The sequence below is a fragment of the Pithys albifrons genome, chromosome 1 (assembly GCF_047495875.1).
Source record: "Pithys albifrons albifrons isolate INPA30051 chromosome 1, PitAlb_v1, whole genome shotgun sequence".
Lineage (NCBI taxonomy): Eukaryota > Metazoa > Chordata > Aves > Passeriformes > Thamnophilidae > Pithys > Pithys albifrons.
This window is the reverse complement of record NC_092458.1, coordinates 123,096,583-123,124,259: the sequence shown is the minus strand read 5'-3', so window position 1 is coordinate 123,124,259 and position 27,677 is coordinate 123,096,583. Positions and strand designations below refer to the sequence as shown.

General features: G+C 41.9%; 1 protein-coding gene across 1 annotated transcript in view; it reads right to left on the bottom strand.

Annotated features, from left to right (window-relative positions):
- Positions 1-27,677, bottom strand: part of DSCAM (DS cell adhesion molecule) — a 465,618-nt gene that overhangs the window by 135,021 nt on the left and 302,920 nt on the right. Inside the window, exons 10-11 of the mRNA XM_071566625.1 lie at positions 18,882-19,001; positions 14,622-14,795 (exon numbers count right to left, since the gene is read on the bottom strand). Coding sequence (XP_071422726.1) covers positions 14,622-14,795; positions 18,882-19,001 — 294 coding nt within the window. The remainder of the gene's footprint in view (positions 1-14,621; positions 14,796-18,881; positions 19,002-27,677) is intronic.

Here is a 27,677-nt window from a genome sequence, read left to right as displayed (position 1 = left end):
TTGTTTCAGGTTTATGTTTTGGGTTTCATCTCTCCATTCACTTCTTCCCTGCTTTAAAAAGTAATTTAAAGCTGCAAAAAAGTCAACTCCTGCTTCAGAAAAAGTGTCCAGGTGAGAGATTTATACTAAAACAGCCAAGCAATGTTACCATTAGAATATGACAGAAAAATCAGCAAAACCAGAAATAATCTTGAATGTGGACATATTACTGGGAATTGCAGAAGGCAGCAATATATGAACAGATGAATATATGAACATATATATATATATTTATATATATGAACATAAATACACAGTTTAATTACAACATATGAAGAACTTGCTGCATATCAGCAAAGCCCTGGTGACTGGCCAGGTCCACAAGCCCACCCCAGAGCAGACAGGAGGAAGTTCAACATCTCTAATTGTTAAGTAATTATTTTGCATATCTCCCATTCTAGAGGGACACACTGGCCCAGTTACAGGGGCTGGGACCAGTTCATCACTGTGTGGGTGTAACCAAAGCTGTGTATTCTACACCCTGTATGTAATTTCTGATGGACTGTTAACAATGGATGTTGGGAGCAGCTGCCCAGGGCACACCTGACCCCTCAGGCTACAAGCTGGGTGTTAGAGAACCCTGGGAGACAGGGGAGTGTTTCTGTCTTCACTTCAATGACTCAGGTGTGATAACTCCCCTCTAGGGAGGCATCAGCACCTTTGCCCCCAGCCTGAGGGGCCGTCTGCTCATGGGCCACCAAGGATTCCAAAAATACACCATGACTGACAGAGTCTGATCACCCATTGTGGGACTCCTCACCCTGGGGGAGATACTGGGCATTCCCACCTGAACCTGAGCATAGATAATCTTGTGGTTTGGGATCTTGGAGTAGCACTCGTGGGATCCAGAGGAGGACCAGAACCTCAACAGGACTGTGACTGCCACCCTTGACCAGACCGTGACCATCATCCTCACCAAGAGGTTTTCCTTTCCTTTTACTTTGCACTCAGGGGCCCAGTTGGGGCTCAGCACAGGGGCTGATGAACACCATTCTGTTCATGCCCCAAGAGGCTGGGTTATACATTGGTTTTTGTGGGTTAAAACCAGTTTTTCTCTGTATCATTGTATTCATTGTGATCTTTTTAGTAAATTTTAATTCTGACTTGCAATCTCTCTTGAGTTGGGTTCATTTCTCCCACTGGTTTACTTTTAAACCAGCACACACATGGATATCCCCCAGAGCTCAACAGATACCAAGCCACTGGCTCAGCCTCACTTGCTGGATTGTACATTTGAGCCCTCTCTTAGAAGAGAGGCTGTTTTGTTTTGCTCCTGTGCCTTGACAGGTGAAACAAGTAGATAATGGGTTAAAAGCAGCTCACAGCCAAGAAAAACTACTTAGTCATCCCAGCCAAGCTAAATAGTGCATAGAGCCAGCCTTCTTCTGGTTCTCTCCTTTCTCTGTTTTAATACCTCTTTAAGCAGTTTTGGGAGGTCTTTCACACTGAAAGGCTTAAAAGCCCAAAGGGAGAGAGTCAACATCTCAGTGCAATGCCTTGTTTTCATTATATGTAAACAAAACTCACAAGTCCTCCTTGACATCTGTCTCTCCACTGGCGAGTTCCTTGAAATAGGTCTGGGAACTGCCTGGGAATCAGCAAAACTCCTGAGGGCACCCAGGATTGCTGTGCTCTCCTGTAATGGTGTTCCTCCCCATTTAGGTGCATTCTCATTTTCCTCAAAAGCTCAGCACTTCATTTAGCTCTTATTTAAATCTTAGATCTGGGCATTTAGCAAAGGGTAATTGGATTTTCCACAACAATATGCAACCACTTATGAAAAGTCTGTTCTTCCTTATTTCAGCTTGGCAAGTCACCACTTAAAAACCTGATAGCAGGAGATTTTCCCTGCTGAAAGTACAGGTTTTATGGCTCTAAGAGCATGGCAAGGAGCCAGCTCATACCAGTTGTGAATGCAACAGTTGGGCTGCATTGTAACCAAGACAAAAATACAGCACAGCACTGCTTATGGAGCACTTACAGTAATAGGCACTTATTTTAAAAGCCAGTTTTGAGACAAGACCACAGAAGTGAGATCCTGCTGCACTATTGTGCATGTACATATGTGCAATTAGCAAAATCAATAACTAGTAATTAAAAGTCAGGAAAAAATAATGGTCTTAGAGATGCATTTTCTACCCCTGTGATGATTTGCATCAAAATGTACTTATGCAAAAGCTCTTTTTTCTGTCTTCTCATTCTGTGATCACAAGTTTATATCATCTAACTTTCAGCATCAACATTTGATCCTTCAAAACCTTTGTCCTTTGCAAGGAAAGACATGGAAGTACAGTGAATAGGATTGTTTTCCAGGTACTTATCTATCAATATGACAAGTGTGTCAGTGGCAAAATATTTTTGTTAGGTCACTGATGATGTGGTTTAAGAGTTTATTTTTAACTAATACAAGGAAAGTTCAAATGGGGAAAAAGAGAGAACTTGCAGAGCTGACTGAAAACCAGGCTGCTGACATCCATTAATATCCATTTCCAAAGGCAAACAACATTTACTGGAGAACTTTTGCTTAAAAGTTTAAGCCAAATTTCAAGACACCAGCAACAAAATCCCAAACCAACTCATATGAAACATATGTTTGATTTCCTGAAGAGCCACCTGCTTTGCTAAGCACCCTTCAGCATGTTGCTGATTACATGAAAGACATTGTATGCACACTATTTCTATAAACCAGGGTGTGCTTTAACAAAGAAAAAAATGGCTTTAGGAACATAATATTTAGGATGCATTTTTCTGTGTTAATGTGACATTAGGAATTAAATTTCACCCAATCACTGAACCCAAGCCATTCTATGTATCTATAATTCTGTATTTCTATGATGTGAGTGCCCCCATGGGCACACAGAAATATTGGGAACTGAGGCCTTTAGCTCAAAAAGAGCAAGAGATGTTTTCCAGTATAATGGCATCAGATGCTAATTTGCAAAATGAAAAATAGAAACTCTCAGCAGAAATTACAATTGTAAAAGCAGGGAGTTTGAATGTCATTGCCACTTCCTGCACACACTGGGCTGCTTCCCCTGCCAACACATCAGCTTGCACAAGGGAATTCTGAAGGAAAAAACCTGTTTCACAGGTCAAGAACTGTAGCTGGAACTATAATATTTATTCCCTCCCTGAAGGATCATTTCTGCTTTCTGAATTTGGTCATGTGCTCACCGACATCCCTACAAATACATGACTTTATATCCATACAATTACAAGGCATTGCTTTCCCAGGAGTAGGAATTTACCAGGAGGAAGCCAAGCACCCAATAATTGCTGATGGAGAAGGTAAGATTATTGTTACAAAGATACACATTGCCCAGATAACACCATTCCTACATGAGCAAATATTCTAACTCAGAAGGGAAAAGAAAACAAAAATTGAATGTAAGACTAATTATTGTGCAGCCTGATGGAAAAAGTTAAAAAATAAAAAAAAAGGATGGGGTTAGATTAATCATAACTAATTGGGCCAACAGTAAGAGCTCATTCTTTCATTATCTCCTGGTTTGACAGACCAAATCGATTCATTCCTTAACCCTGCAGGATTCTAATCAGATTTATCTAAAACTGGAGCCATGTTTCTTGAGTGATCTATACTGGGAACACACCCAGAAATCAATGGCTGTGCCCAAAAGTGGGGACTCCCTTTCCCTTTCTTACCCAAGAAACATAAAAGCAACAGATCAAGGTATGTTCAAGCATCACATGCCGAATATCTGAGCAGTGTGGGTGGGAGCTCAGAGGCTGGTGCAGGGAATGAATCCTGAGGGTTGGGAATGCACTCCAGGGGGAAGGAAAAGTGATTCCCACTAGGAAATAGATTGTGAAAGGAAATCTGCCTTTGCAGATCCTTTCCCTTACACCTGATATGCACAGAGGGAAGGGATGTTGGAAGGAATGCCTTAAACTGTCCTGCCTGCAGCATCTTCAGACTCCAGGCAGCTTTTCTTCCTCCCCTGCATTTTCTGTTCGTTTTGGGGCCTCCCAGATATGAATTTAATTTTTGTTTGAATCTATACCCCATGTTCATCCTGAGCACCACTGTAGGATTTTCACAGAGGGATGTGAACAAAACCACCATGGAATTCTTGAAAAAAGCTGGTTTTTTGAAGACAAAAAGGAAGTACTGCAAAAAATTACACTTTATGTTTGAAGGCAAAATTGCTTTTCTTAAAAAAAGCTTAAAATTGCACTGATGGAAGCAGTTGTAAAAGATCATGGGGGACTAATAGCAACAGTTGATGTTATATTTTAAAAGAAATAAACTCTTATCAAAACCGTAGAATATTTGCATATAAACTACCTTTTTTACAGTCTTCTTTTACTGTAGGAGAATTACACAGAAAATTGTATGTAACTCATTTGGCATCTGTGTCACTTCATACTCAGATGTAGTTTATATATTGCATATCTCTTAAGGTATTGGGAAATTTTTAAAATTCTTTTTATTATAACTCATTACCTCTTCCTTTTTTTTTAATGCAAAATTTAGGGCCCTTTTTTACATCAAATAAAGATATGGATTAAAAAAAACAACATTAATAAATAAATAAAATGAAAAATTATAAAGAATCGTCATGCAGCTCCTGTGACACCATTCAATAATAAAAAAGTGAATAAACAGCTGAAACACAGGCCTTTTACTGAAAACAACTGTGATAAAATAATTCAAAGTACAGAAGGACCCAATAAATAAGAAGAAATATAATTAAAAACTGTCCATTATTTCTGGTGTTTAAAGGACATTCTGCAAACCCCAAACTAATACAAGTTGTGCTGGTTTAAAGGTGAACCAGCAGGGGAAATGAACTCACCACGAGAGAGATTATAAGTCAGAGCTAAAATTTAATAATAATATTACAATAGCAACACTAACACACAAGGGAAATTGCTTTCAACTCACAAAACCCCAGCAGTATAACCCAGTGCCCTGGGGCACAAACCCAAGGGGGTTTGTTTGCCCTTGTGCTGAGACCCCTGTGGTTCCCCCAAGTCCAGAGCAAAAGGAAAAGAAAAACCTGTTGGTGCAGGCAAGGGCTGTGGTCTGGGCAAGAGCGGGGATCTCCTCCTGTCAAGGTCCTGCCGCTGCTCTGGATCCGACGAGAGGTACCCGAGGTCTTCTTACCCCCACCCCTTATGTACCCTCAGGGAGCTCTCAGTCCCTCCCCCTGGGCGGGGACTCACACAATGGGTGATTAACTCTGGGAGCCAGGGGGTGTTGAACTGTTGATGGACCATTAGCAGCTCCACCCCCTCAGGCTGGGTGTGAAGTGATAATGGCTCCCTGGGCAGCTGCTGCTAATGGCCCATTGTCCTTGGGGAATGAATAGAGGGGGTAGAATACACAGCTTTGATCACCCCCACACAGGGTTAGCTGGTCCCTCCTGCTGAACTAGGACATAAGTATAATAGTGGGGAGCTCTGAAATGGACAGAAAGATGTATGAGGGATGGAAAAGGATTTAAGAAAAAGAAGGAAGGGATGGCAAAGATGTGAGACTAGACATGGACAAAAAGAGATGAAGGGAATGGGAAAGGGAAAGGAAAAACAGTACTGTAAGAGCTGGCTTTTCTGAAGTGGAAATAATCATGTGTACTGCACATACCCAGTAAATTAATTTAAATCCCACTATCGCTTTTCAGTGTCTCTTGATTTATTTAATCTTTGCTAGCAAGACTTAGACCCAACTTTTGATGACATTGCAAATATGAAAACAAGCAGCAATAGATCATGGATTCACATCCTCCCCCAGCAGCCAACATCAAACCCAGCAAACACACTGCAATCAGCTCCCAGCCCACAAATGGAACAAAGATATTCACAGCAGCATCTGGATTCTAAAATGTTACTCAGAAAAATTATGAGGTTTAATATCATGAGAATCCAGGTAAATGGACACACTCTAAGAATTAAATGTCCCTAAAGGTAAATATTCAAGAAGAACCAAGACTGTGTACCTATATCCATGCTGCATTTGCAATCAATTTGATTCCAGATAAATCAGTGAACATCACCACTGAATTCTGGGCATGGTCAGTATTTTGTCATTGCTCCTGTACCACAGGGATTAAAGGAGAAAAAGAAATAACCTATGAGAACATTTTCAGAACACTGTTTGTATTAGGACACACTTCAGTGTAGCTGATTTGAGATTTATAATTTTAAGAAAACATCAGAAATAAAAAAATTTCAAATATTTTCAGAAGAGTGGTGTGTTCTAGCAAGAATTTCTGAGGTAAATGTCCAAATTGAATTACTGTACTCTGGGCTCTTCAGCACATCAGGGAGATGGAGCTCCAGGGATGGGTCCAGTGGAGCTTGCAGAGATACTGAAGGGCCTGGAGCATCACTGGGAGCAGGACAGGCTGAGGGAGCTGGGGCTGTTCAGCCTCCAGAGCAGCCCCTGAGAGGGACCTCCCCATGGCTGGCAGTGCCTCAGGGAGGGGGCAGAGCAGGGGACACTGAGAGGGCACCTCCCCATGGCTGGCAGTGCCTCAGGGAGGGGGCAGAGCATGGACCAGGCTCTGCTCAGGGGGCCCAGCAATGGCACAATGGCAGGAACTGATGCCCAGCAAGTTCCACCTGGACAGGAGGAAGAACTCTTTGCTGTGCAGTGACCCAGCACTGACCAGATTGCCCAGAGAGGGTGTGGAGTCTCCTCATGGGAGATATTCCAGACCCACTGGACACAATCCTGTGCCATGTGCTCTGGGATGGCCCTGCAGGAGCAGGGAGGTGGGACCAGATGACCCCCTGTGGTCCCTTCCAACCTGACCCATCCTGTGACTCTGTGTCCTCACTTCTCTGCCCATCTGAGAGATGTCACCACAGCCCATAATGCCATCACTTCCAGCTCCACCCTCTTAGTGCTCCACTGCTGTGTTCTGAGTGATGCTCTGAGTGATGCTCAGAGTGTGTCCTGCAAACCTGCTCCACCCAAAGGATCCAGCTGAGCTGCTGTGGGTCGAGCCAGGACCTACACCCTTGGCTGGGCTCTGCCCACTCCCTGCCGTGAAGCTTTGGGGCAGTGCAGAGCCCAGGAGGGGCAGGGTGGAAGAGCCAGGAAGAAGGCACACAACCCCTTTGCAGCCAGAGGTGGAAAGGAAGAGAGATCTGAGGATGTTCCACCTGTCCTATCAAATTAGGAGGAGGATAAACTGGCTAAACCTGGTAGATGAGTAATTCCAAGATAAGAAATTCCGTCTGCAAAGTGTCTTATGCTTACTAGCATATATTTTTCTTAACAGCTTATTGGACATACTGTTTTCTAGAAAAGTATTGATTCCCACTTCATGTGAAGACAAGCCTGAATCTGATAGGTATGTTTTAAATTCTCCTTCAAGAAAACAACCTTCCAAATTACCAGTAAGAATAATTTCCAGTGTATTTTCTCCCAGCTAAGAACCTTTCAGGATTACCATTTATTCTATTCCAGCACAGTAGGGTTTGCAGCACTGTGTTGAATAAATACACTGAAATTTGTACCTTCTCAATGATGGTTATTTGGAATGGATTATCTGTCTGACTTGTATCAATCACTGCACCAGAACCACCTCAGCTGGAGGAGGAGAGCAGAGCAGGCAGTATTTTCAGGTGGTGTTTCAGCACTGTTCAGAGACAGAGGAGCTGCAGTCCTTGATCTGAAATATCTCTGTGGCACAGAGTCTACTGACCACAGTTGGCCAAGCTTGGACCCAGAGTTCATTGCAATCTGAGAGCCATGAAAGATCTCTGAATAAACAGTAACTTAACAGGATACAAGAGTTATTAATATTGAGGGGAACATGTTAAAATATCTGTGGTTTACATATTACTAATGTGTTCAGTGAAGGAAGAAAATAAAACAGCAGCCAGAGGACATAACCTGTGAATCCTATCCCTTATGAACCTTTGTAAAAAATGGGAAGATGTGAATTTATTCAAAGAGTGAAATCATTACAACTTTCTTTAACTGTTCACTTTACAGGAAAACATCAATATTATGTACCCAGTATGAAAATTTCCATAGAAGGAAAACTTCTGAACATGAACCTTCCTTTTGAATGTTGTCATTTGGGCAACACAGAGTTGAGAGAGACAGGTATTTGGGGGTATAAAATAAATAAATATAATAGTGTTGATACAAATGGAAAAGATACAACAGAGCCTGTGCGTACTTTGTGGAAGAAAAATACACTTAATTTTTGTGCTGAAACATTGCTGTGCAACCAGCCTTGAAGAGAATTAAAAGGGCTGGTAAATACTTTCTTTTCTTGCACCCAATTAGAAAAACATTAAAAAAAATAAAAAAAGGGATGAGTCCTTACCTCTCCTCTATTTTTAACTGAGAGTATTGGAAAGATTTGCATACAAAACCACTTGAGTGTTTGGACTGCAGCACATCTGGCAATTATCTTACAAGGGAAAGAATCCCTTTGAGCCGATTGCCACAGGCTCAGCATCACGGAGACGAGCAGAAAGCACAGAAGGCAAAGGGGGATTCCAGCTTCCTACCAGCTCCCTTGAACATCCTTCATGTTTAATTTCCCTGCCTTGCCACGGGCGCTGTGTTGTTCTGACAGCTGCTCTGCCATGGAATAGCTGTAAAGGAAAACCAACAGAGGAGCCCAGCGCGATTCTCTGGCGCTCCCGTCTCGCCTGTCGCGCTAATGGCACATGATGGGTGATTAAAGTGAGAGGCCCTAAATCAAAGCTGTGCCAGCGCTGGGAGGAGGCACAGAACGGCACTCAGACCCTGCTCGTTTCTCATCGTGGGAGAACCTCATTAGGAAAAAAACTCTGCTGTTTTACTAACAAGGGGAAGTGCTTTTTTTTTGGGGGGGGGGATTTCCAAGATTCACCATAGCTTTCCCACAGCATCCTTTAGACCGTGCATTTAATGAAAATAAATAAGTAATTATAATCTTAGAATCATGGAATGACTTGGGTTGGAAGGGACCTTAAAGATCATCCAGTTGCAACCCCCCTGCCACGGGCCAGGACACAGAACTCAAACAGATAAAGAGCACTACAGTTCATCACTACTGACTTGGAGTTTAAACTGAGCTTGAACAGTTTGTTCACATTCTCATATTTGACACAGGTTTTGCTTTTGTTTGCCAGGAAATAGGTGGTAAAAGAAGGATCTGCCTGTCATGAGGGCAAGGGCAAAGGTAGGCAAGGGCAGCTCACCAGCTCATCAGGAAAGACTCTTTGGGATTCAAGAGTACTTTAATTTCATGGAAATTTTGCTTTTCTTTCCCTTCACTCCACTCTTTCATTCTGAGGACACAGGCAGGCCATACAGATAAAGATTTATACCAATTTTGGCCAAATTTGTCCACTGGACAAAAACGTACCCTACCTGAGAGAACTGCAAAAAATGTTCAAGTACCAAAAAAATGAGAAAGTCTTTTTTTCTTGAAGATGATGAAATATCAGGAGGAAAAAAAAACATTAAATTGGACTGAGCAATCAGACCAGGGGACTTTGTTTCGTTTGCCACAGAAAACAGTATTTACAGACCATGGGACTGTAGAAAAACTGGAGCAAATACAAACTAAGAAATATCAGAATCCCTGGGCTCATTGTGTTATTGCTGTTCTTTCTATAAGCATTTTTTGAGGTATCAGAGACAGCAACTTTTAGCTTCCTTTACCACTTATCATGGGCTTTATATCTTTGCTAATGCAGAACAGGCAATGCCACCCTTACTGGCATCTTGAGGGATATTTGCATTTTAAGGAGAAACTGCATTTTTCACACAAGAAGAAGAGAACTCTTGATATTCCTATACTCTCAAGAAGGAATTCTTTTCCTAAAGACTAAAATGAGCATTTAGGGGCACCCTGGTGAGCAGAGAACAGGGAGTTCTCCATCACATCTTGCTGGTTTTACTGCTGGTGTCGCAGCAAGCAAAGTCATTGGACTGGTCATGTGGAAAGGGTGACTTTCTCCTGCCCAGATGCTGTTTCACAGAGGAAGCCAGGCATAGATTTCCATCCATTTCAATAAACAAATTGCTGCAGTGCTTCAGCCATATGGTGGAACAACTGTTCTCCACAAGAAGTGGAGAAAAAACAGCTTTGTGAGATTCAGAACCTCCATTCATAAGCATCTTTTGGGTTTATTTGTGTTTGTAACTACTATTATAATTCTTCTGTGAAAGCAGCTAGTTATGGCATTGAGATCTCTTTGTTCCATGAGTTATCTGAAGATGGTGAGAAGCAAATCTTGCCTGGAAGAGGTCATGCTCAACATGGATGAGTGGCACTATAAGGGAGGCAGGGGCAGCAGAAGCACAAGGTGGTGCAGGAACAGGGCACTGGATTCACTCTAAACTGTGACCAGGTTCTCTTTCACAGAATCATAGAATGAACTGGGTTGGAAGAGACCTCCAAGATGATCAAGTCCAAGCCTTGATCCAACACCACTGTGATTACCAGATCATGGCACTAAATGCCATAACCAATCTCACCTTAAAAACCTCTCGGGATGAAGAATCCACCACCTCTCTGGGCAGCCCATTCTAATGCCTGACCACTCGCTCTGTATAGAATTTCTTTCTAATATCCAACCTAAATGTCCCCTGGCAGAGCTTAAGCCCCTGCTCTCTTGTTCTCCTGCTGGGTGCCTGAGAAAACATACCAACCCCCACCTGGGCACAACCTCCTGTCAGGTAGTTCCAGACAGTGCTGAGGTCACCTCTGAGCCTCCTCTTCTCCAGGCTAAACACCCCCAGCTCCCTCAGCCTCTCCCCACAGCACTTGTGCTCCAGTCCCTTCTCCAGCCTCGTTGCTCTTCTCTGGACCTACTCCAGCCCCTCAATCTCTTTCCTCAACTGAGGGGCCCAGAACTGAACACAACACTCAAGGTGTGGCCTCCCCAAGGCAGAGTCCAGGGGAAGGGTCACTGCCCTGGGCCTGCTGGCCACACTGTTCTTGATTTGGACCAGGATCCCAAACAGCCTTTTCTGATATTCCATCAGCTCTTGTCATAGGTAGCAATTTTTAAAGACTTTTAAAAAATGTCTAAGTGGTTAAACTTGGCCTTAAAAGAATTTGGTGGGATTAGTGTGTTCCTGCTGAAAGGAGCTGTGGATCTGACTGACAGCTTTAGGTTTATGTACCAAACAAGTGCAATGCCAATACTTAAGAAGCATATTTGAGAGAAAAGTGAATGGAGCAATTCTGTTTTGTTGGCAGACAGGATTTACTGGAAATGTTTTGATGATCAGATTAAAACTTGTCAGGCTCCACACTGTCATGAAACTAAGTGACAGATTTCAGAAGGGACAGGGCTGATTTGACCACCTCCAACAGATTATTTACATAGGAACATACATACCCTAATAAAAGTTTGCTTTTTAAGAGGTAATTTTTTCAGAATACCATTCTATTGTGTCATATAGAGCCCCTAAAGTGGAATTAGGAAGTGTGACATTTATTCAGATGAAGGCAAGCAGTCTGGTTTAAGCAGAATCTCTCCCCTTGTGACTCCCAGGCAACGTTTAAATAATTTCAGTTCTTGCCTTCATGTTAAAGGCTCATTATCCTTTAGAGAAATTCTTCAGAAGTCTTCTCATCCCAAGCACCAGGAGTAATTTCTCAAGACAGCACTAGATTCCTTATTCCAGATCTCTCATAACTTTCTAATATTGTATGTCTAAGTGAATACACAATTCAAGAACTACTTATCCTCAATTCAGAAGAAGTGAAAAATTAACTGATCATGACTTTTATGTCCATTTCTTGAAAAGAACAGGAGAAGAATAATAGCTGCTAAATGAATATTCTCTGCATTCATGGCTGCCATTCTAGCCCTGTGGATCCTGACCCAGCATTGACACTGGCAGCTTTCTCTCTCCACATTCCTGTTGACATTCCTGAAGCCTCTTTCTTTTCCTCTCATCTTTTTCCTTTGCACTCCCTCCTCATACAACCTCCTTTGAACCAAGATGTTGGATCAGCTTCTCTGACATGAAAGTGTCACACAACAAACACTCAAGCACTAAATAAATGTATATCTGGAATTACTATGATTTCCTTCTTAGCATTAAGAGACCTGTTGAGCAAGCCAAGGTGGCTTACAGATTGAATTGGGTTTTCACTACAAAAAAAGTCTCAATTTTAGAGGCAGCAAGTCAAGGAAATATATCAGATTGTTGTTCATCTTGTGCCTCCTGAAATAGCAGAACAAAAATTTGCCTACTCTCTTTTGACAGCATTTTTGTTTAGATCCAGATGACACTGGAAATTCTGGAAGAGTAAAGCATTGGCTCATTTAAGAGATTTTTAACAGGATCTATGAAAGCTAAAGATTCATCCAGCAATGTTACTAACAGAGCAGGTAAAACCTTTTATTAAACATGAAGAAGGACCACCTGTGTACAAGAAGGTCTATTTTTAAGTTCACAATGATGCTATCAATGGTCAGCATCTGCATCCAGGAGGTACCTGTGGCACAAAGGATTGTTAAGAAGGGAAGGAGTTGCTGTAAAGGCACTGCTGCCAAGTGTTTCTTTCTGAGAGCCAGTCTAGTTTCATGATCAGTGACTAAATCCACTCTACTCTTTCTTGAGGTGGTTTCAGCTACTGCTCAGACAATCCATATACAGACTGAAAGAAGGTGGGAAACCAATTTGTCACAAAAAACTGTTATCAGTGCTAATCTTTGTTTGTGTTTTGGAAGGCTGTGTCTTACTCACCAACTTTGTCACCCATACACAATTGCACAGGCCAGGCCTGCCCTCCTGCCTCTCACTTGAGAAGGCATTTAGGGTGACCTTGTGGAGAAGGATCAACTAACTGAGAATACCATGACTTTCATGAAGGAAGCTGAAGGTTTTTACTAAATCTGAGGGCCAGGATCCAGGAACAGGCTTGTGGGGAGAAGGAAAAAGAACCACTGAGAAAAAGACACTAGAGAGATTAAAGGCAGATCCAGACCCTCATTTTGGAGTCAGTCCACATGAACAGGTGCAAGTATTATGTGCCACAGCCACGCCACCAGGATCCAGCAGTACCTGGAGGCCACCATGGCCCAATTCCCCAGGGCATCTTGCCCTTAGTGTGTGTTTGATGAAAGCCAAAGCTGTGCCTCTCTGCACACACCATCACTACCAGCATTGCTCAAAGAGCCGTGGTGGGAGCGGTGTCAGGGTGGGTTTGGGAGGGGGTATGGACGTGCTTTCCTGCTATCTCAGAGCCAGAGGGGTTTTCATTAGATTCAAACAGCAACTGACTCTCCAGGGAAGCTCCTGCTCTTATTTGATAAGGGATGCTCTTTTATCACACATGAAACTGCATGCAGTGATCAGACAGGCAGTGTGCAGAGCTGCCAAGCAGAGCAAAGCTGGGCTTCTGGAGCACATTACAGCACTGCAGCACTACTGCAAGTGGAGACTGGCCCCAAAAATGGCAACCATAGAAGCTGGAACTTCTACCAATCTACAGGAAAAGTAGACACATTACACTTCTTGGACTGGTTGGAATATCATGTTAATTTTCAGAAGAAAAAGTCACTATGGTAAATTATAGTGGAGAGGACATGTGAGGCAGTGGGGCTTGAAATAATTTAGTTATTCATTCTCAACTACAAACAACACCCCTAAACCTAAACATTAATGGACTCAAGTACACTCTCCAATACAGAATACATCATATTTTCCTTCCTTTCTGAAAAAAAAAATCTTTTTACTTTCAAAGGCAAACCTTTTTCAGGCTAATGACATCCCAGAACCTCAAAGCACTCAGTAAATCTTCAAAAATCTGACAAACATGAAAGTGCATGGGGTGGTGACCTCCTTCAATACTGGTTTGATAGGTCATCCAGGAGCACTTGGCACACCGAGCTGTCAAGAGTCTTTTTTTATTCTCTAGTGAGAAATTAAATTCTCTCTACAGCTTTTTTCAAAACTTCTTTTTCATTACATTTCCTCTGTTTCAAGCTACATTTAGGTTTCAAAGAATTCTATCCAATATCCACTTGAAAACTGGATTGCTTTTGTCTCTCATGCTTGGAAAGTACAGATAGGTTGAGGTTGTGTAAGCACTTCAGATTCAACAGAACTAGATGCATTTTCTAAAAATTACCTGCCTAAGGCAGAATTACTACTGTGGGTGTACCTATAAAACCTTATAGGATGTTATAATATCTTATGGTATCTACCTATAGTAATTGTATATATAGTATCTGTCTATGGTATATTTAGAAGTGATTAAGGACTTTTTAATCCATATTTCCTTCAACTTCTAAGATTTCTAACAGTTGCTGTGGGTACTTCTCCTTCTTTGTTGGTTTTCACTCTTACCAACACATTTTCTTACTTCCCCTTCATTGCTCATCTGTAGCTCACAGATGTGAGATAAATTTTTGAAATGAGATGTTAATCCTTTCCACATCTAAGTCCCCTTCTCTTCCTCTACTAAAAAAGATTTTTATTAACCATCCTAACTTTCATGCAGCTGAAGACCAAAATTAAAAGAAAACTGAGGAAACCAACCTCTGCCCTCCCTCCCCACCGACCTAAGGACGCAGCAGACAAGCCTTTTTCACTCAATGGTAACATCTGGATCACAGAGAAGTGTTTCAGTTCTTACTTTTAACAGTGAGGTACATGGACTTGCTGACGTCTGCTCCCACATCATTGCTGACCTTGCACAGGTAGTATCCACTGTCTTCTTCCAGCACGTGTTTGATCAGCAAGGAGCCGTTGGTGAGCAGCTGGATGCGGCCGTTCAGCGCGATGGGCTGGAACTGAGGGACCCCAGCACCTGGAGCAGCAAACCCACAGCAAGAGGGGATTAGGAAGGAAAACACCTTTAGTGTCTCAAAATAACCACGGCTTCCTGTTCTTAGAGACTCAATGCAATTAAAATATTTCTGACACCATCAGAACAGACAGGACGGTTCTTTGCCGAAACAAAATTCATTCATTCAAGAGAAGGAAGATTTTTGCAATGTAATAAGTAGGAATAATTGGCACATATTAAATGTAGAGGGGCAAAAGGAGCACAAAGGAAAAGAACCAGAAAGGTGGAGAGAGGAAATGAAGATTTTCAGACCATTCATGGGTGAAAAGGCACATTTGTTGTACATTTAGAGGCTGATGAATTATTGACAATTACAGCTGAACAGTCACACAAGTCTGAATCTCTAATGCATACACCAAATGAATTTCTTATGAGTAAGAGGGATGTCTGTTGTAGCAAACATGGCAAACTCAAGAGACCTCTAGGACCTTGTTTAGGAAACACTGGGTAACATGGAAAACCACATCAGTGACTGCTGCTTGTTTCCTCCTACACCTGATGGGCTGACGACACATAAAATCTCAGCTCTGCCATGTTTGTAGCCAGACTGTTAAAAAACCCCTCACAAATTCCACAAAAAAACCTAAAAACCAACAGAAGAAAGAAAGTAACAAATATAAACCTCAGACCACTAATCAGGCATGAGGTACCATGTTTGGCAGGAGTGTAAAAATGGAAGGTCCATAAAAAGACATGAAGCCAAGGATTTTTGTATCAACTTTTGGCTTAAAGAACTTAATTTTCCTTAGAAATAAGATACTGAGTGATTTAGGCAATAGGAAACAGGGTATTACTGTCCAGAGGCCCACCACAAGTTCAGGTTCCTCCAAGTGTATATTAAGAAACAGTTCTTGTAACAAAGGGGTTAATAACCTACTTTGGCAGCAGGAGGTGGGATTTTTCAGGGAAATCATAAGGTGGCCTTCAGTGGAATTCTCTAATACCACTTTCTGTCCATGAAGTTCATATCTGTCAGCATTAATTACTATAAGCAATGGGCTGAGTCAGACCAGGAGGAAATATGATGAATAAATATTACAGGGAATGATTTAGTATAACATACTAAGCTGGAACAACCTATGAATACAACATCTAGAATATTAACAAAGACCAGACATGCATACTAAAAATCCCTCTAGCTCTAGAAGAGTTTGCTTTGGGAACTTAAGAGTTACACTGAGGGTTTGGTGACCAGTACTGTGAACTCAAAATTGTTAACATTGTAATGTTTTCATAAAAATTCAGTCCCCATTGTTGAGTTTTCAACTCTTTCAGTCATGTGCATATTCCACTTTTCCCTTTGTCTATATTTTTTCTTTAATGAGACATTTTTCCTGTCATTTAGTTGGAAGGCTTATTTATGCCTTACTAACTGCACATGCCTGTGATTGATTGTCCAAGTAGATGCCAGCTCTCGCTTCCTGTATTTCTTCACATGAAAAGTTCTGGGAACAGTTTAATGTTTACAGAAAGGAAAGGGCTGATGCTCCTGAGGACACCTACTGGAAAAACTGGAAAAAATTTTCTGTGGCACTTTGCAAAGGCTTCCTACTCTTCATGCATTTTTTTACTGTTATTCCAGCCAAGCACCTTCCTGAGCAGGGACAACAGCTTGTCCCATACAACTGCATGGATGGGTCTGCCATGAATTACAGAATAACAGACTTGTTGAGGTTGGAAGAGACCTCAGGAGGCCACGTGGTCCAACCCATTTGATCAAGCAGGACCACCTAATGCTGGCTGCCCAGGATCACATCCAGGTGGACTTTGAATATCTCCAAGGATAAGAGTCCACATATTTATGAAAACTTTATTTGATTTACAAGCTTCAGAGTTGTTAATTGAAAATCTTAAAAACAGTCACTTGATGGTAGAGTGTCACTCCCACTATCCCTTTCTCCTTCATATAAGATTTATACAGGGTTTAGAAAAAAAAGTTTTGTGAGGAGCTGCTGAGGGAATTGGCAGGGCTCAGTCTGGAGAAAAGGAGGTTCAAGGGAGACTTTATTCCTCCCTGCAACTCCCTGACAGGAGGTTACAGCAAGGTGGGGGTTGGTCTCTTCTCCCAGGCAATGAGTGACAGGACAAGAGCTCATGGCCTCAAGCTGTGCCAGGGAAGGTTCAGGTTGAACATAAGGAAGAATTTCTTCACTCAAAGGGTTGTCAAGCATTGGAAGAGCTGCCCAGGAGGGTGGATGACTGTCCATCTCTGGAGGTGATCAAGGAATGACCAGATGTAGCACTCAGTGCTCTGGGCTGGGGGACAAGGTGGGCATTGGTCAGAGCTGGACTTAATCATCTTGGAGGACTTTTCCAACTTTAATGATTCTGTGGTTCTGTAATCCCAAGAAGGGCTATTTATCTCTTCACAGTTAATTGCAACATGTCAAGCTTGGCTTGGCACCATCCTCCAGCAATCAAACACAACAAAACAGAATTATCTCTTTGTGACCTTTACTCATAATTAAAACCTTCACATATCATTGACATTAATGAAATTTGGAACTGCACCCTTCTTGCAGTGAACCAGAATTTATCAATTAAAGCAAAAATAGTCTATTACATGAAACTTCTCATCCCTCACCCCTTTTTAAATAAAATTTCAACTTAGATCCTAAGGAAACCAAAAATGACATAGAGTATCACAGAAAGATGTCTTCTCAACAGCACCTCAATTTGTTTTCTAAAGAGTTAACTCATTAAGATTGGGTACAGAGTTTGGATATTTTTTTTCTAAGACCTACCACAAGACAACAGGCCAGAAGATGCAATTTATCAGACAGCACCTTTAATTAAAAAGCACTCAATTTCCTGTGGTTATCGAGGGTCAAGTGGGGCCAGTTTTAATGCTCTGTTACATGAGAAGAAAATGTTACAGCATTATGTAAAGCACCTACTGAATTACTGCTTATGTTAATGCTACCTGACCTTTCTTCTTTGCTGAAAGGATATGATTGGCCATGTTATCATGAATTTTGAAGGGAGGGAAAATAAGCCAAATGCTGCTGGTGAACCTTGTTCTGAGGCTGTTTCAATTAAAGCAGTGCCTCTTTTCTCTCAGCCATCCCTTACCTGCTGAGGCCACAGCTAACACAGGAACACGGCCACAGCACTGGGACATCTCTGAGGCAGAGCAAAAGTCCATCCAGCCTTGTGTCTGTGTCCTAGTTCAGCAGGTGGGACCAGTTTATCACTGTGTGGGGTGATCAAAGCTGTGGATTCCACACCCTTGATTTATTTCCCATGAACTGTTAACAATGGACCATTTGCAGCAGCTGCCCAGGGCACACCCAACTCCTCAGGCTGTGAGCTGGGTGTGAAAGAACCCTGTGAGATAAGAGCTGGGATAACTCCCTTCCAGGAAGTCATTAGCACCTTCACACACAACCTGAGGGAGCGTGTCTGCTCATGGGCCAGCAACGATTCCAAAATACCCCCTGACTGACAGAGTCAGATCCCCCATTGTTTAACTCTCTGCTCTGGGGGAGGGACTGGGTGCTCCCACCTGGACTTGAGGGTACATAATCTTGCGGTTTGAAGACCTCAGGGAACCATTCATTGGATCCAGAGGAGGAGCAGAACCTCAACAGGAGGAGACCACCACTCTCGACCAGACTGTGAACATCACTCTGCACCAAGAAGTTTTTTATCTCCTTTTGCTTTGGGCTCAAGTGAACCACGTGGGGCTCAACACATGGGCTAAAAGACCCCTTTGTGTTTGTGCCCCAGGGCACTGGGTTATACCACTGGGTTTTGTGGGTTAAAACCAATTTCTCTTTGTGTCATTGTATTTATTGTAGTATTTTTTAATGAAATTGGAACTCTGACTTATAAACTCTCCTGAGCTTGGTTCATTTCTCCTGGCAGTTTCCCTTTAAACCAGCACAGTCTGACAGTGGCCAGCACTATGTGCTTGGAGAATTGATTTAAGCACCATAAAAACACAACTGATGCATCATTTACTGCATCCAAACACTCTCTGGCAATATGAAAATTAAAGCAGCAACTTGTGTGATTAAGTTATTACTAAACCCACAGAAATCCTACCTTTGGAGTACTTCCAGACGATGGTGGGAACAGGATAACCCTCTGCAGAGCAGTTGAGGATGACAGCTTTGCCATAGATGCCATCCTGGTCGCTGGGCTGGACCACAAACCGTGGGGGCACTGTGGGAGGAAGCAAAGGGACCAGTGGCAGTGTGTGACACTCATTAGGCACCTCAGGCAAGCACAGAGACGCAACATAGCACAGCAGAAACAGAAAATTGAAATCAATCTTTTGATGTTTCAGTGACATAGTACTGCTGGTTTTAACAGATTGTTTACTTTCCACACACAATCTCAATATATTTCTTGCCAGGCACAACAAAAGCACTGGTCTTTATAGGATGCAGAAAGAAATTTATGAAATGTCTCCATAGGAGAGGTTAGAAATGGAGTAATAGATAAATCACGCTGTTGTGGCCAGAAAATAAATGCCTTCTAACAAAGGCAGAGGTTTGTCAGATGGCTGAGAACAACCTTTTTCTGTGTTTGCTTTTAAGAGCAGTGAACTAGTAAGCTCTAGGGAAAAAAAATTAAATTATGTTGTGTAAATAACCTTAAAAATAATGCTTTTAACAGCAATCAAATAATTTCTTATTAAACAGAGGGTGTTTGAACCATAACTTCTGATAAGACTTATCAAACAGCCATAGAAAGGTTCAGTGCAATTTCCTTGCATTAAGTTGAAAATAAGCCTTTCTTCAGTGCATCAGGGTATACATATTATTAGATTTATTCAAGGGAGCATAAAACCACTGTGAGAGTCTTCCAAACATGGGCAAGTATGTACCTACTTATACATAAATAAGAGAAGAGCTGCTGATCTCAAGGAAAGACTCTGTGTGTTCCAAATACACGTGCACAGTAAAGAAAACCACCTGTGACAATGTTAGGCCAACAATTTGCCAAGACGACTTGATTCTAAATGTCAAAGTCTCAATAAAACTGACAAATTTGACAAGTCTGAAAAAAACCCTGAAAGTGAATAATGTGGAAAACCTCTGAAAAGTTTTGGAGTATTAAAAGTGTTTAATGGCTGTATTAAAGTCAGTTAAGCTCACAGATATTTGCTGACCTCCCACTCTTTGGTTCAGAACCTGAAGGAGTAATTATATGAGAGAAAAAAAATAAATTATTTGTGTCCTTACCCCGCATATTTTTGTCATTTCTTAGAGTGCCACTGAGAAACTGTAGTGAGGAGACTGAGCCCGTGGCTGACATTTTTCTTCTCAAATAACTTTGCTTTTTGAAATGTAGTTTAATACAGCATCACATTAAGACTTAATGCAGCAAAGGAGAAATCCCAATAGTTCCTTGCTTTCCTCACCCACCACAGTGTAAGAAGCCTCATGGATTCACAGCTCTGCAGGTTCAGCCAGTGCTGACTGAAATTTGGGGAACTGAATAAAAGGTCAAAGATTCCATCACACCCCACCAGTTGCCTCTCCAGAAGTGCCAGAAATTAGGAAAGGATTCATGGGAGAAGGTTGTGTCACAAGAAAATGCAAGGCAGCGCAGAAGGGGAGCTCAGTAAAGGGAATATTTGCCCTGGGACCTGAAAATCCTCTTAATAGCCAGGAATGTAGAACTAATTATACATCAGAAGCACCATGCAACAAAACCACAGCAGAAGCACCAGTGCTGTAATATATAGCTCTCAAGTTTGTCTCAGTACAAAAACTCACATAAGTTTATGTAAATACTACTAGAGAGTCTCAAGTTTTCCTTAAGGAGCAGCTGGACCTGTCAGGGTTGGTGTGGACAGTGGACAGGGCTTCATTAAGTTGTGAAAACTCTCTCTGCAGGTTCAGAGAACCTTCCTCACAACAGCTCAAGTCTCTCTTCTTGTGCCTCCCTAACCCAGACTCTCCCTCAGCTTTCCTTTCCACATTCACAGGCACAACAGCTTTTTAAAAGAGGAGAACAATCTGGAGGGAAAATAATCCCCCTAACTGGACCTTTTCCTCCTCAAATCCTGTAGTTACCATTCCAAGGTATTTATTGTTAACAGTGCAGAAAAGCTCTGCTGCAATTTGGAACAAGGCTAGAAGAGATGGAAGGAACCAACAGTGACAGAGGCAAGAGATCCCTTTGCACTAGAAGGTGTTTTCACTGCTGACACAATTTTTGGCTGTCCAAATGGCTGCCACACTGACAAACATTTATGTGAGTCCATGATAGGGAAGCATCAAACCTGAAATCCCGGTAATAACAGCCCTGGGCAATCACCCATCCTGCTCTAATTACCTTCTCAGAGAAGGCATTTGCTTCAGTAGCTCCTTTCTCACAGTTCTTTGTTCATTTTATCCCAAAACACAAAATTACTTATTTTCCAAAGCAGGTGAAAAGTACACTTAGTTACACAAATAGATTTGCTTTTATACGACTCAGCATCAGCTTGTTTCACCTCGGTAGCTGTGGGTAAAGTTCTATTTACAACTCTCGAAAAATCAATTACAAGCTGCTTATGCATAAAGAGGGTTAAAAAAGCAACACAAAATACAAACCCAGCTTGGCAGTATCAGTCTTACAGTCCTACAGGTGAATGGTTACAATTGATGTAATGGAAGGACGGATAATTACTGATAATTACTCTTCTACCACTGAAGAGTGTGAAGAATAAAATGCCTTTTAAAATCTCTATTACAACACAAAACTTCTGTAACTTAGAAACATAGAATCATGGAATCGATTGGGTTGGAAAAGACCTCCGAGATCATCGAGTCCAACCCTTGGTCCAACTCCAGTCCCTTTACCAGATCATGGCACTCAGTGCCACGGCCAAGCTCAGTTGAAAAACCTCCAGGGATGGGGAATCCACCCCCTCCCTGGGCAGCCCATTCCAATGCCTGAGCACTCTCTCTGCAAAGAATTGTTTTCTGATCTCCAACTTCAGTTTCCCCTGGCAGAGCTTGAGCCCATCGTGCCCCCTTGTCCTATTGCTGAGTGCCTGGGAGAAGAGACCAACCCCCACCTGGCCACAACTTCCCTTCAGGCAGTTCCAGACAGTGCTGAGGTCACCTCTGAGCCTCCTCTTCTCCAGGCTAAACACCCCCAGCTCCCTCAGCCTCTCCCCACAGGGCTTGTGCTCCAGTCCCTTCACCAGCCTTATTGCTCTTCTCTGGCCCCGCTCCAGCCCCTCAATATCCTTTCTGAACTGAGGGGCCCAGAACTGAACACAACACTCAAGGTGTGGCCTCCCCAAGGCAGAGTCCAGGGGAAGGGTCACTGCCCTGGGCCTGCTGGCCACGCTAGTTTGGATCCAGGCCAGGATCCCCTTGGCCTTCTTGGCCACCTGGGCACACTGTTGGCTCCTGTTGAGCTTCCTGTCCCTCAGTCCCCCCAGGTCCCTCTGCCTGGCTGCTCTCCAGCCACTCTGTGCCTGGCCTGGAGCGCTGCAGGGGGCTGGGGTGGCCAAAGGGCAGGACCTGCACTTGGCCTAACTTGTTTTATTCCCCCTATCTTTGAGAAACATTTGCTTTATATTCCTCACTTGGTATGGATTACACTGGCAAGATGTGTTAATTTTTCAGGAAACAATTTTTTTATTAAATGAGCAGGTATATGCAGAAAGTTCTGGAAAAGTTAAGCACTACTGCTTAGCATGGAATAAAGGCAACCAGTTTTGAAAATAGTATTGGCATTACAGTTATTTGATAAAATACATTTTTTGTCTAATACTGTTGGGCATATATAAAGAAAAATGGATGGATGCCAAGTCTAAATGTTCTTTGAGCATTTCTATGGAAATGCATCCTTGCACATCTTTATAAAACTCACAAGGATATCCTTGAGGTGTTGTGCCTTTAAAGCTGACAAGCTCTGAGCAGGACTTTTCACCATATTGATTTCACTGAATTTTGGATATATATAAATCATACATTTTTGCTCAGAAGTTCTTGATATTCTCATTTTCATCCATTACTTTCAATACAGAGTGATATCAGACTGGTAACTGCAGAAATGAAATTTTGCTATATAGCTCCAGGTGTATGATTAGAAATCATGATTTCCTTGTTCTGCCCCATGAATAAAGCCTGATTCAGCATTACCTGGCAAAAACTCAGCCCACACCCAGTGACAGAAACAGCTTCTCTGTTCACTAAAGCTTTGGCCTTCCTTTAGGACTACTGACAAAAGTGCCAACTGCTGCTCTGATTTTGATGACACAAACCCTTGACAGTCAGGCTTAAGATTGCCAATAGAAATCAGGAAAGATGCTACAGCAAAATAAAATTATTCCTTCAATGACCTTTCAATTGTTCCTGTATTGCTGTCTAGGTAAAGCCACAGAGCTTTTCTTCTTATATAAATGATTAAAAAGCAAACAGAGGAGATTTACATTTTTTTTTCTTCTTGCTAGTTTGCTTCTCAGTTTTATTTCAAATTAATAACTTGTTCTGTGCTATGTGCTCCCACAGTTTGGAACACAAAGCTGGTAACTACTTGATCTAGACTTTGATATTTAGCTTTAGATTATAACCCTACATTCACTTTTTCATTATCTTTCAGGAGTTCATTAGCCCTTAAAGAATAAATGCTTAGTGAGAATTTAACAAAGGTAATTTGTCTGATGTGCTTGAGTTAATGGAAGAAAGCAAACAATTAGTTCTCCTCCTCTCTCTTTAGTTGCAAAGGTGTGGGACTTCTCTGCCCCTTTAGAGGTGAAACACTGAAATAGCTCATGAATATGACTGAACAGTTCTACCTTTATTATCAGCCTTGTCTCAGCAGCACAGTTCCTTGAGCCTGTAAAGGAGGGCATTTAAAATTGTTTTAACTGACTTTCTGCCAGGCTCTCTCATTTAATGCAGCCCACGGATCTGGGATGAGAAATGAGCTGTTGAATTGCTGAGGGTAAGAGCAATAAGTTGACAGATGCAAACTATTTAATGGTTGAACTCAAAGGACCTAAAAAAGGTATTTTCAGTCAATATTATGATTAGCAGTCTCAGGCACACGCTGAAGGAAAACAAGAGATGAGAGCAATCAGAATAGGATATTGAAGATAGTGTGTGTGTGTCATAGGGCAATTTTAATGGAAGGAAAATGCTTTTAGTATCTCCTTGTGTGAAATAATCCTGATAAGATGATAAAATATGAGTTGGTACCCTAAGAACATACTGCTTGCCAATGTCATTGATGCTCTCAACAACTGACTTCACGAACAAAAATCGATTTATGTGTGTGTGCTAAAATTCACAGAATCATGGAATCATAGAATGCTTTGGCTTGGAAGAGACCTTAAAGATCATCCAGTTCCAATGCCCTGATGTGGCAGGGACACCTTCCACTAGCCCAGGTTGCTCCAAGCCCTGTCCAAGCTGAACTTGGACACTTCCAGGGATGGGGCAGCCACAGCTTCTCTGCCCAACCTGTGCCAGGGCCTCCCCACCCTCGGAGTAAATCATTTCTCCCTGCCCTGCTGCCCACACAGGATGAGCCCAGGGCATGGGGGATTCTGGGCTGGGTCAAGTCCAGCCTTTCTCCCACCAGCACTCCCAAGTCCTTCTCCCAGGGCTGCTCCATCTGCTCATCCTCAGCCTGGACAGAGCACAAGGCTTTCCCTGACTCAGGTGCAGCACCAGCACCTGTCCATGTTAAACCTCATGAGATTCCCGTGATCCCACATCAATTCCCTGATTAAAGTTTGCTCTATGTAAATCCAAGAATTATTTCCACCTGCGCTTTATTCCAGGCACCAGATGACAAACTCACACACTCCTGCCTGGATTTCAAACCCATGTGAGCGCTTCTGGCTCCCAGGTACAGTGATCAGCACAGCACTCTGGAGAGCAATTCTGAAGGCTCCTGACAAGAGCTCCTCTGGTGGGGCTGCTGGAGTGAATTAAGAAATAATCTATGACATTGGCCCAGAATAAGATGTTTCATTTTTACATGGAATATTTGTACTTTACATTTAGATCATACTGTCAAAATGATGGAAGAAATTTAATCAGCCAAAGCAACCATTGATGTATTAATGAATGAGATCATTAAAAACTGTACTTTAGCAAAGATGAACAGTTATTAAATTTGGTCATTGGACCTAAGGGGTCGATTTAGCTGGTTTAGTGAAACCATTTGCTATGCAGCTCAAGAAAAAAGATGTACTTTTGCAAAATGAGACTGTGCCCAGTGGTTTGTGTTGATCAGGTTTGTCTAATGAGAACATTAAATACAAGAGGCATTTTTGAAGCCTCAGTGTAAACACCAGCAAAGAAAGTGAGTTTTAACACCAGCTGTGACCATAAATCTTCCCTCCCTGCTTTTCTGTCACAAACTGCATTTGCTGCATCACACCAGCACCAGCAAACATCAGAAAGCAGATGGATATTCACTTCCTACCAGGAAGATTCAAAGCTCAGGGACTCCTCATTGGGTGCCTAACTAGCTAATGGTATTCGACACTCCTGGCAAGCACAAAATGAAAACACATTTACATTTAATGTACTAAATGCATTATGGGGGGGTTATTAGGTGTGTAAAGACCTTATCTCAGTTTTAACTTGTGATGTGTTCACTGACAGGAGTTATAAAATCATGATTTATGCATCCACTACTATCTTTGAATTCTCTTTTATGGTAGCATCAGAAAAATTTTGAACTCATAATACATTTAAGAGCTTTTTCTTTTTGGTTACCAATTAAAGTCTTTCTCACTGCTTTTTATTTTATAATTACTTTATTCCCATTTTAGGAAACCCTACAGAAATGAATAACACATGATAAAGTGTATATAGATTTTTAATCACTCTTTAGAAGACAGCCTTAATGAGTAAAGGCTTAATTAATTCCTCATGATGATATAAGTAGCTGACAGAGAAGATATTTTCCTAATTTCTATGTATGGCTCTCATGACAGGATCCTATTCTTTTCTTTTTCTTAATAGCATGCCTAGAAAACCAGGAGTGTGCTAAGAAATAAAACCAAAATAATAATAATTTATGAGGTTTTGAGAAAGCCTTCTAGCTTGCAAGTTTTTAATGCATTCCCAGAGGGACTGCAGGCCAGGATCTGGGAGAGCACATGATTTTGAGGAGACCTCCATTTTAACTCACCTTGACTTCCTACCTGCAGTCCCTAGAAGCAGTGAACAGGCTTCTCCCAGTGGCTAATTAATGAGCTTTCAAAAGATATTCCATAAACATGAGGCCTAATCAAGCCTGCTTTTCTGTGGGTTTATACCTTGTGTTTGAGCAGAGATTCCAGCTGGAGCATTTCCTGTGTTTGCAGAAGGCTTTGCCTGTGTAGATTCTCTGGTATCTGGTGTTACACTCAACATGGATAAGTTACCCATCACATCTTGCCATTAAGTTTGTAGGATTTTAGCCACACTGGAGGTGTTTTCCCCTCTTCCATTTTGCCTAAAACTGGCCAATAATTTGTGGAGAGAAGTACTGACAGATGTGTGTCCAGAGCATTTGACTCTGCCTCATTTCCAGGTTTTCACCAGGAAATCCATGGCAGAGAGAACTGAGATTGCCCTAAGATCTTACCCAGATGCCCAAAAGCTTTATCATCTCACTTTCTCTCAGCTGGTGCCTTCCATCTCCTGTGTACTGCTGTGGAAGCTGATTGTCATAGAACAGAATCATAGAATAATAAAATCAATTGGGTTGGAAAAGACCTTCGAGATTATCAAGTCCAACCCTTGGTCCAACTCCAGTCCCTTTACCAGATCATGGCACTCAGTGCCACGGCCAAGCTCAGTTTCAAAACCTCCAGGGATGGGGAATCTACCCCCTCTCTGGGCAGCCCATTCCAATGCCAGATTACTCTCTTTGGAAAGAATTTTTTTCTGATCTCCAACTTCAATTTCCCCTGGCAGAGCTTGAGCCCATCGTGCCCCCCTTGTCCTATTGCTGAGTGCCTGGGGGAAGAGACCAACCCCCACCTGGCCAGAACTTCCCTTCCTCTGAAGATGAAAATCCAGCCATGCTGGCCAGGTATTTTTAGGACTCCTTATTTCCACTTGTTTGCTCATATAAAGCACCAAATAACTGGAACAGGAGAAAGATTTACCATAAGGTGCCCACAGATTTTAAGAAACCAGTGCTTGTTTTTCTTCTGCTATTTAATACTCTTTGCCAAATGGCAGTACAGCTTAGATATGAAAGACAATGCTTGTAGGAAGAATGTAGGAAATCTAATTTAAAACTTAACAGCAATATATGAATGACAAAATAATGGCAGATACATGTGATCTGACAGAAAATATTGAGGAAAAATCTAAAGCTGTAAAAGCTGAAGAATTTATGTGTCTGTATGGATTGTGCAGAAGTTTGTGTATTCAGTAGCAAGTCAGATGTAGCAATGAGCAGTTGGCCTGTGATTCTTCATTTGTCTTAGGAATGGACTGGATTTAGATTCTACTTCTAATTCTGCCCAAGTACTGTAAAATAAGATGGATTCCCATTTATTCTGGTAACATGGTAGCCTGCATTGTTTTAAAGTCTACTGAAGTGAATACAAGGACAGTACAGATAAGGAGAAAAAGAGACTGTGTGGGTAACAGTCATATTACACTGTCTAGTCTCAGATCAAAATCCATGGTCTGCACATAAAAAAGATATTCCCAGAACACATCTCCAGACATTTAAGTTTAAAGCACACAATGTGGATTAGAAACATGAGAACTTAAAGTTTCTCCCTGTATTTGGAGATAAACCACTAAGGTGATTTAGAAAAACACTATGTTTCAGTTATAGGAACAAAAAGATGAGGAGGGATCAGAAAGCTTGGAGAATGCATAGGCAGCAGGAGAACAAGTCCTAATTTCATTGTGTATAGGTCAG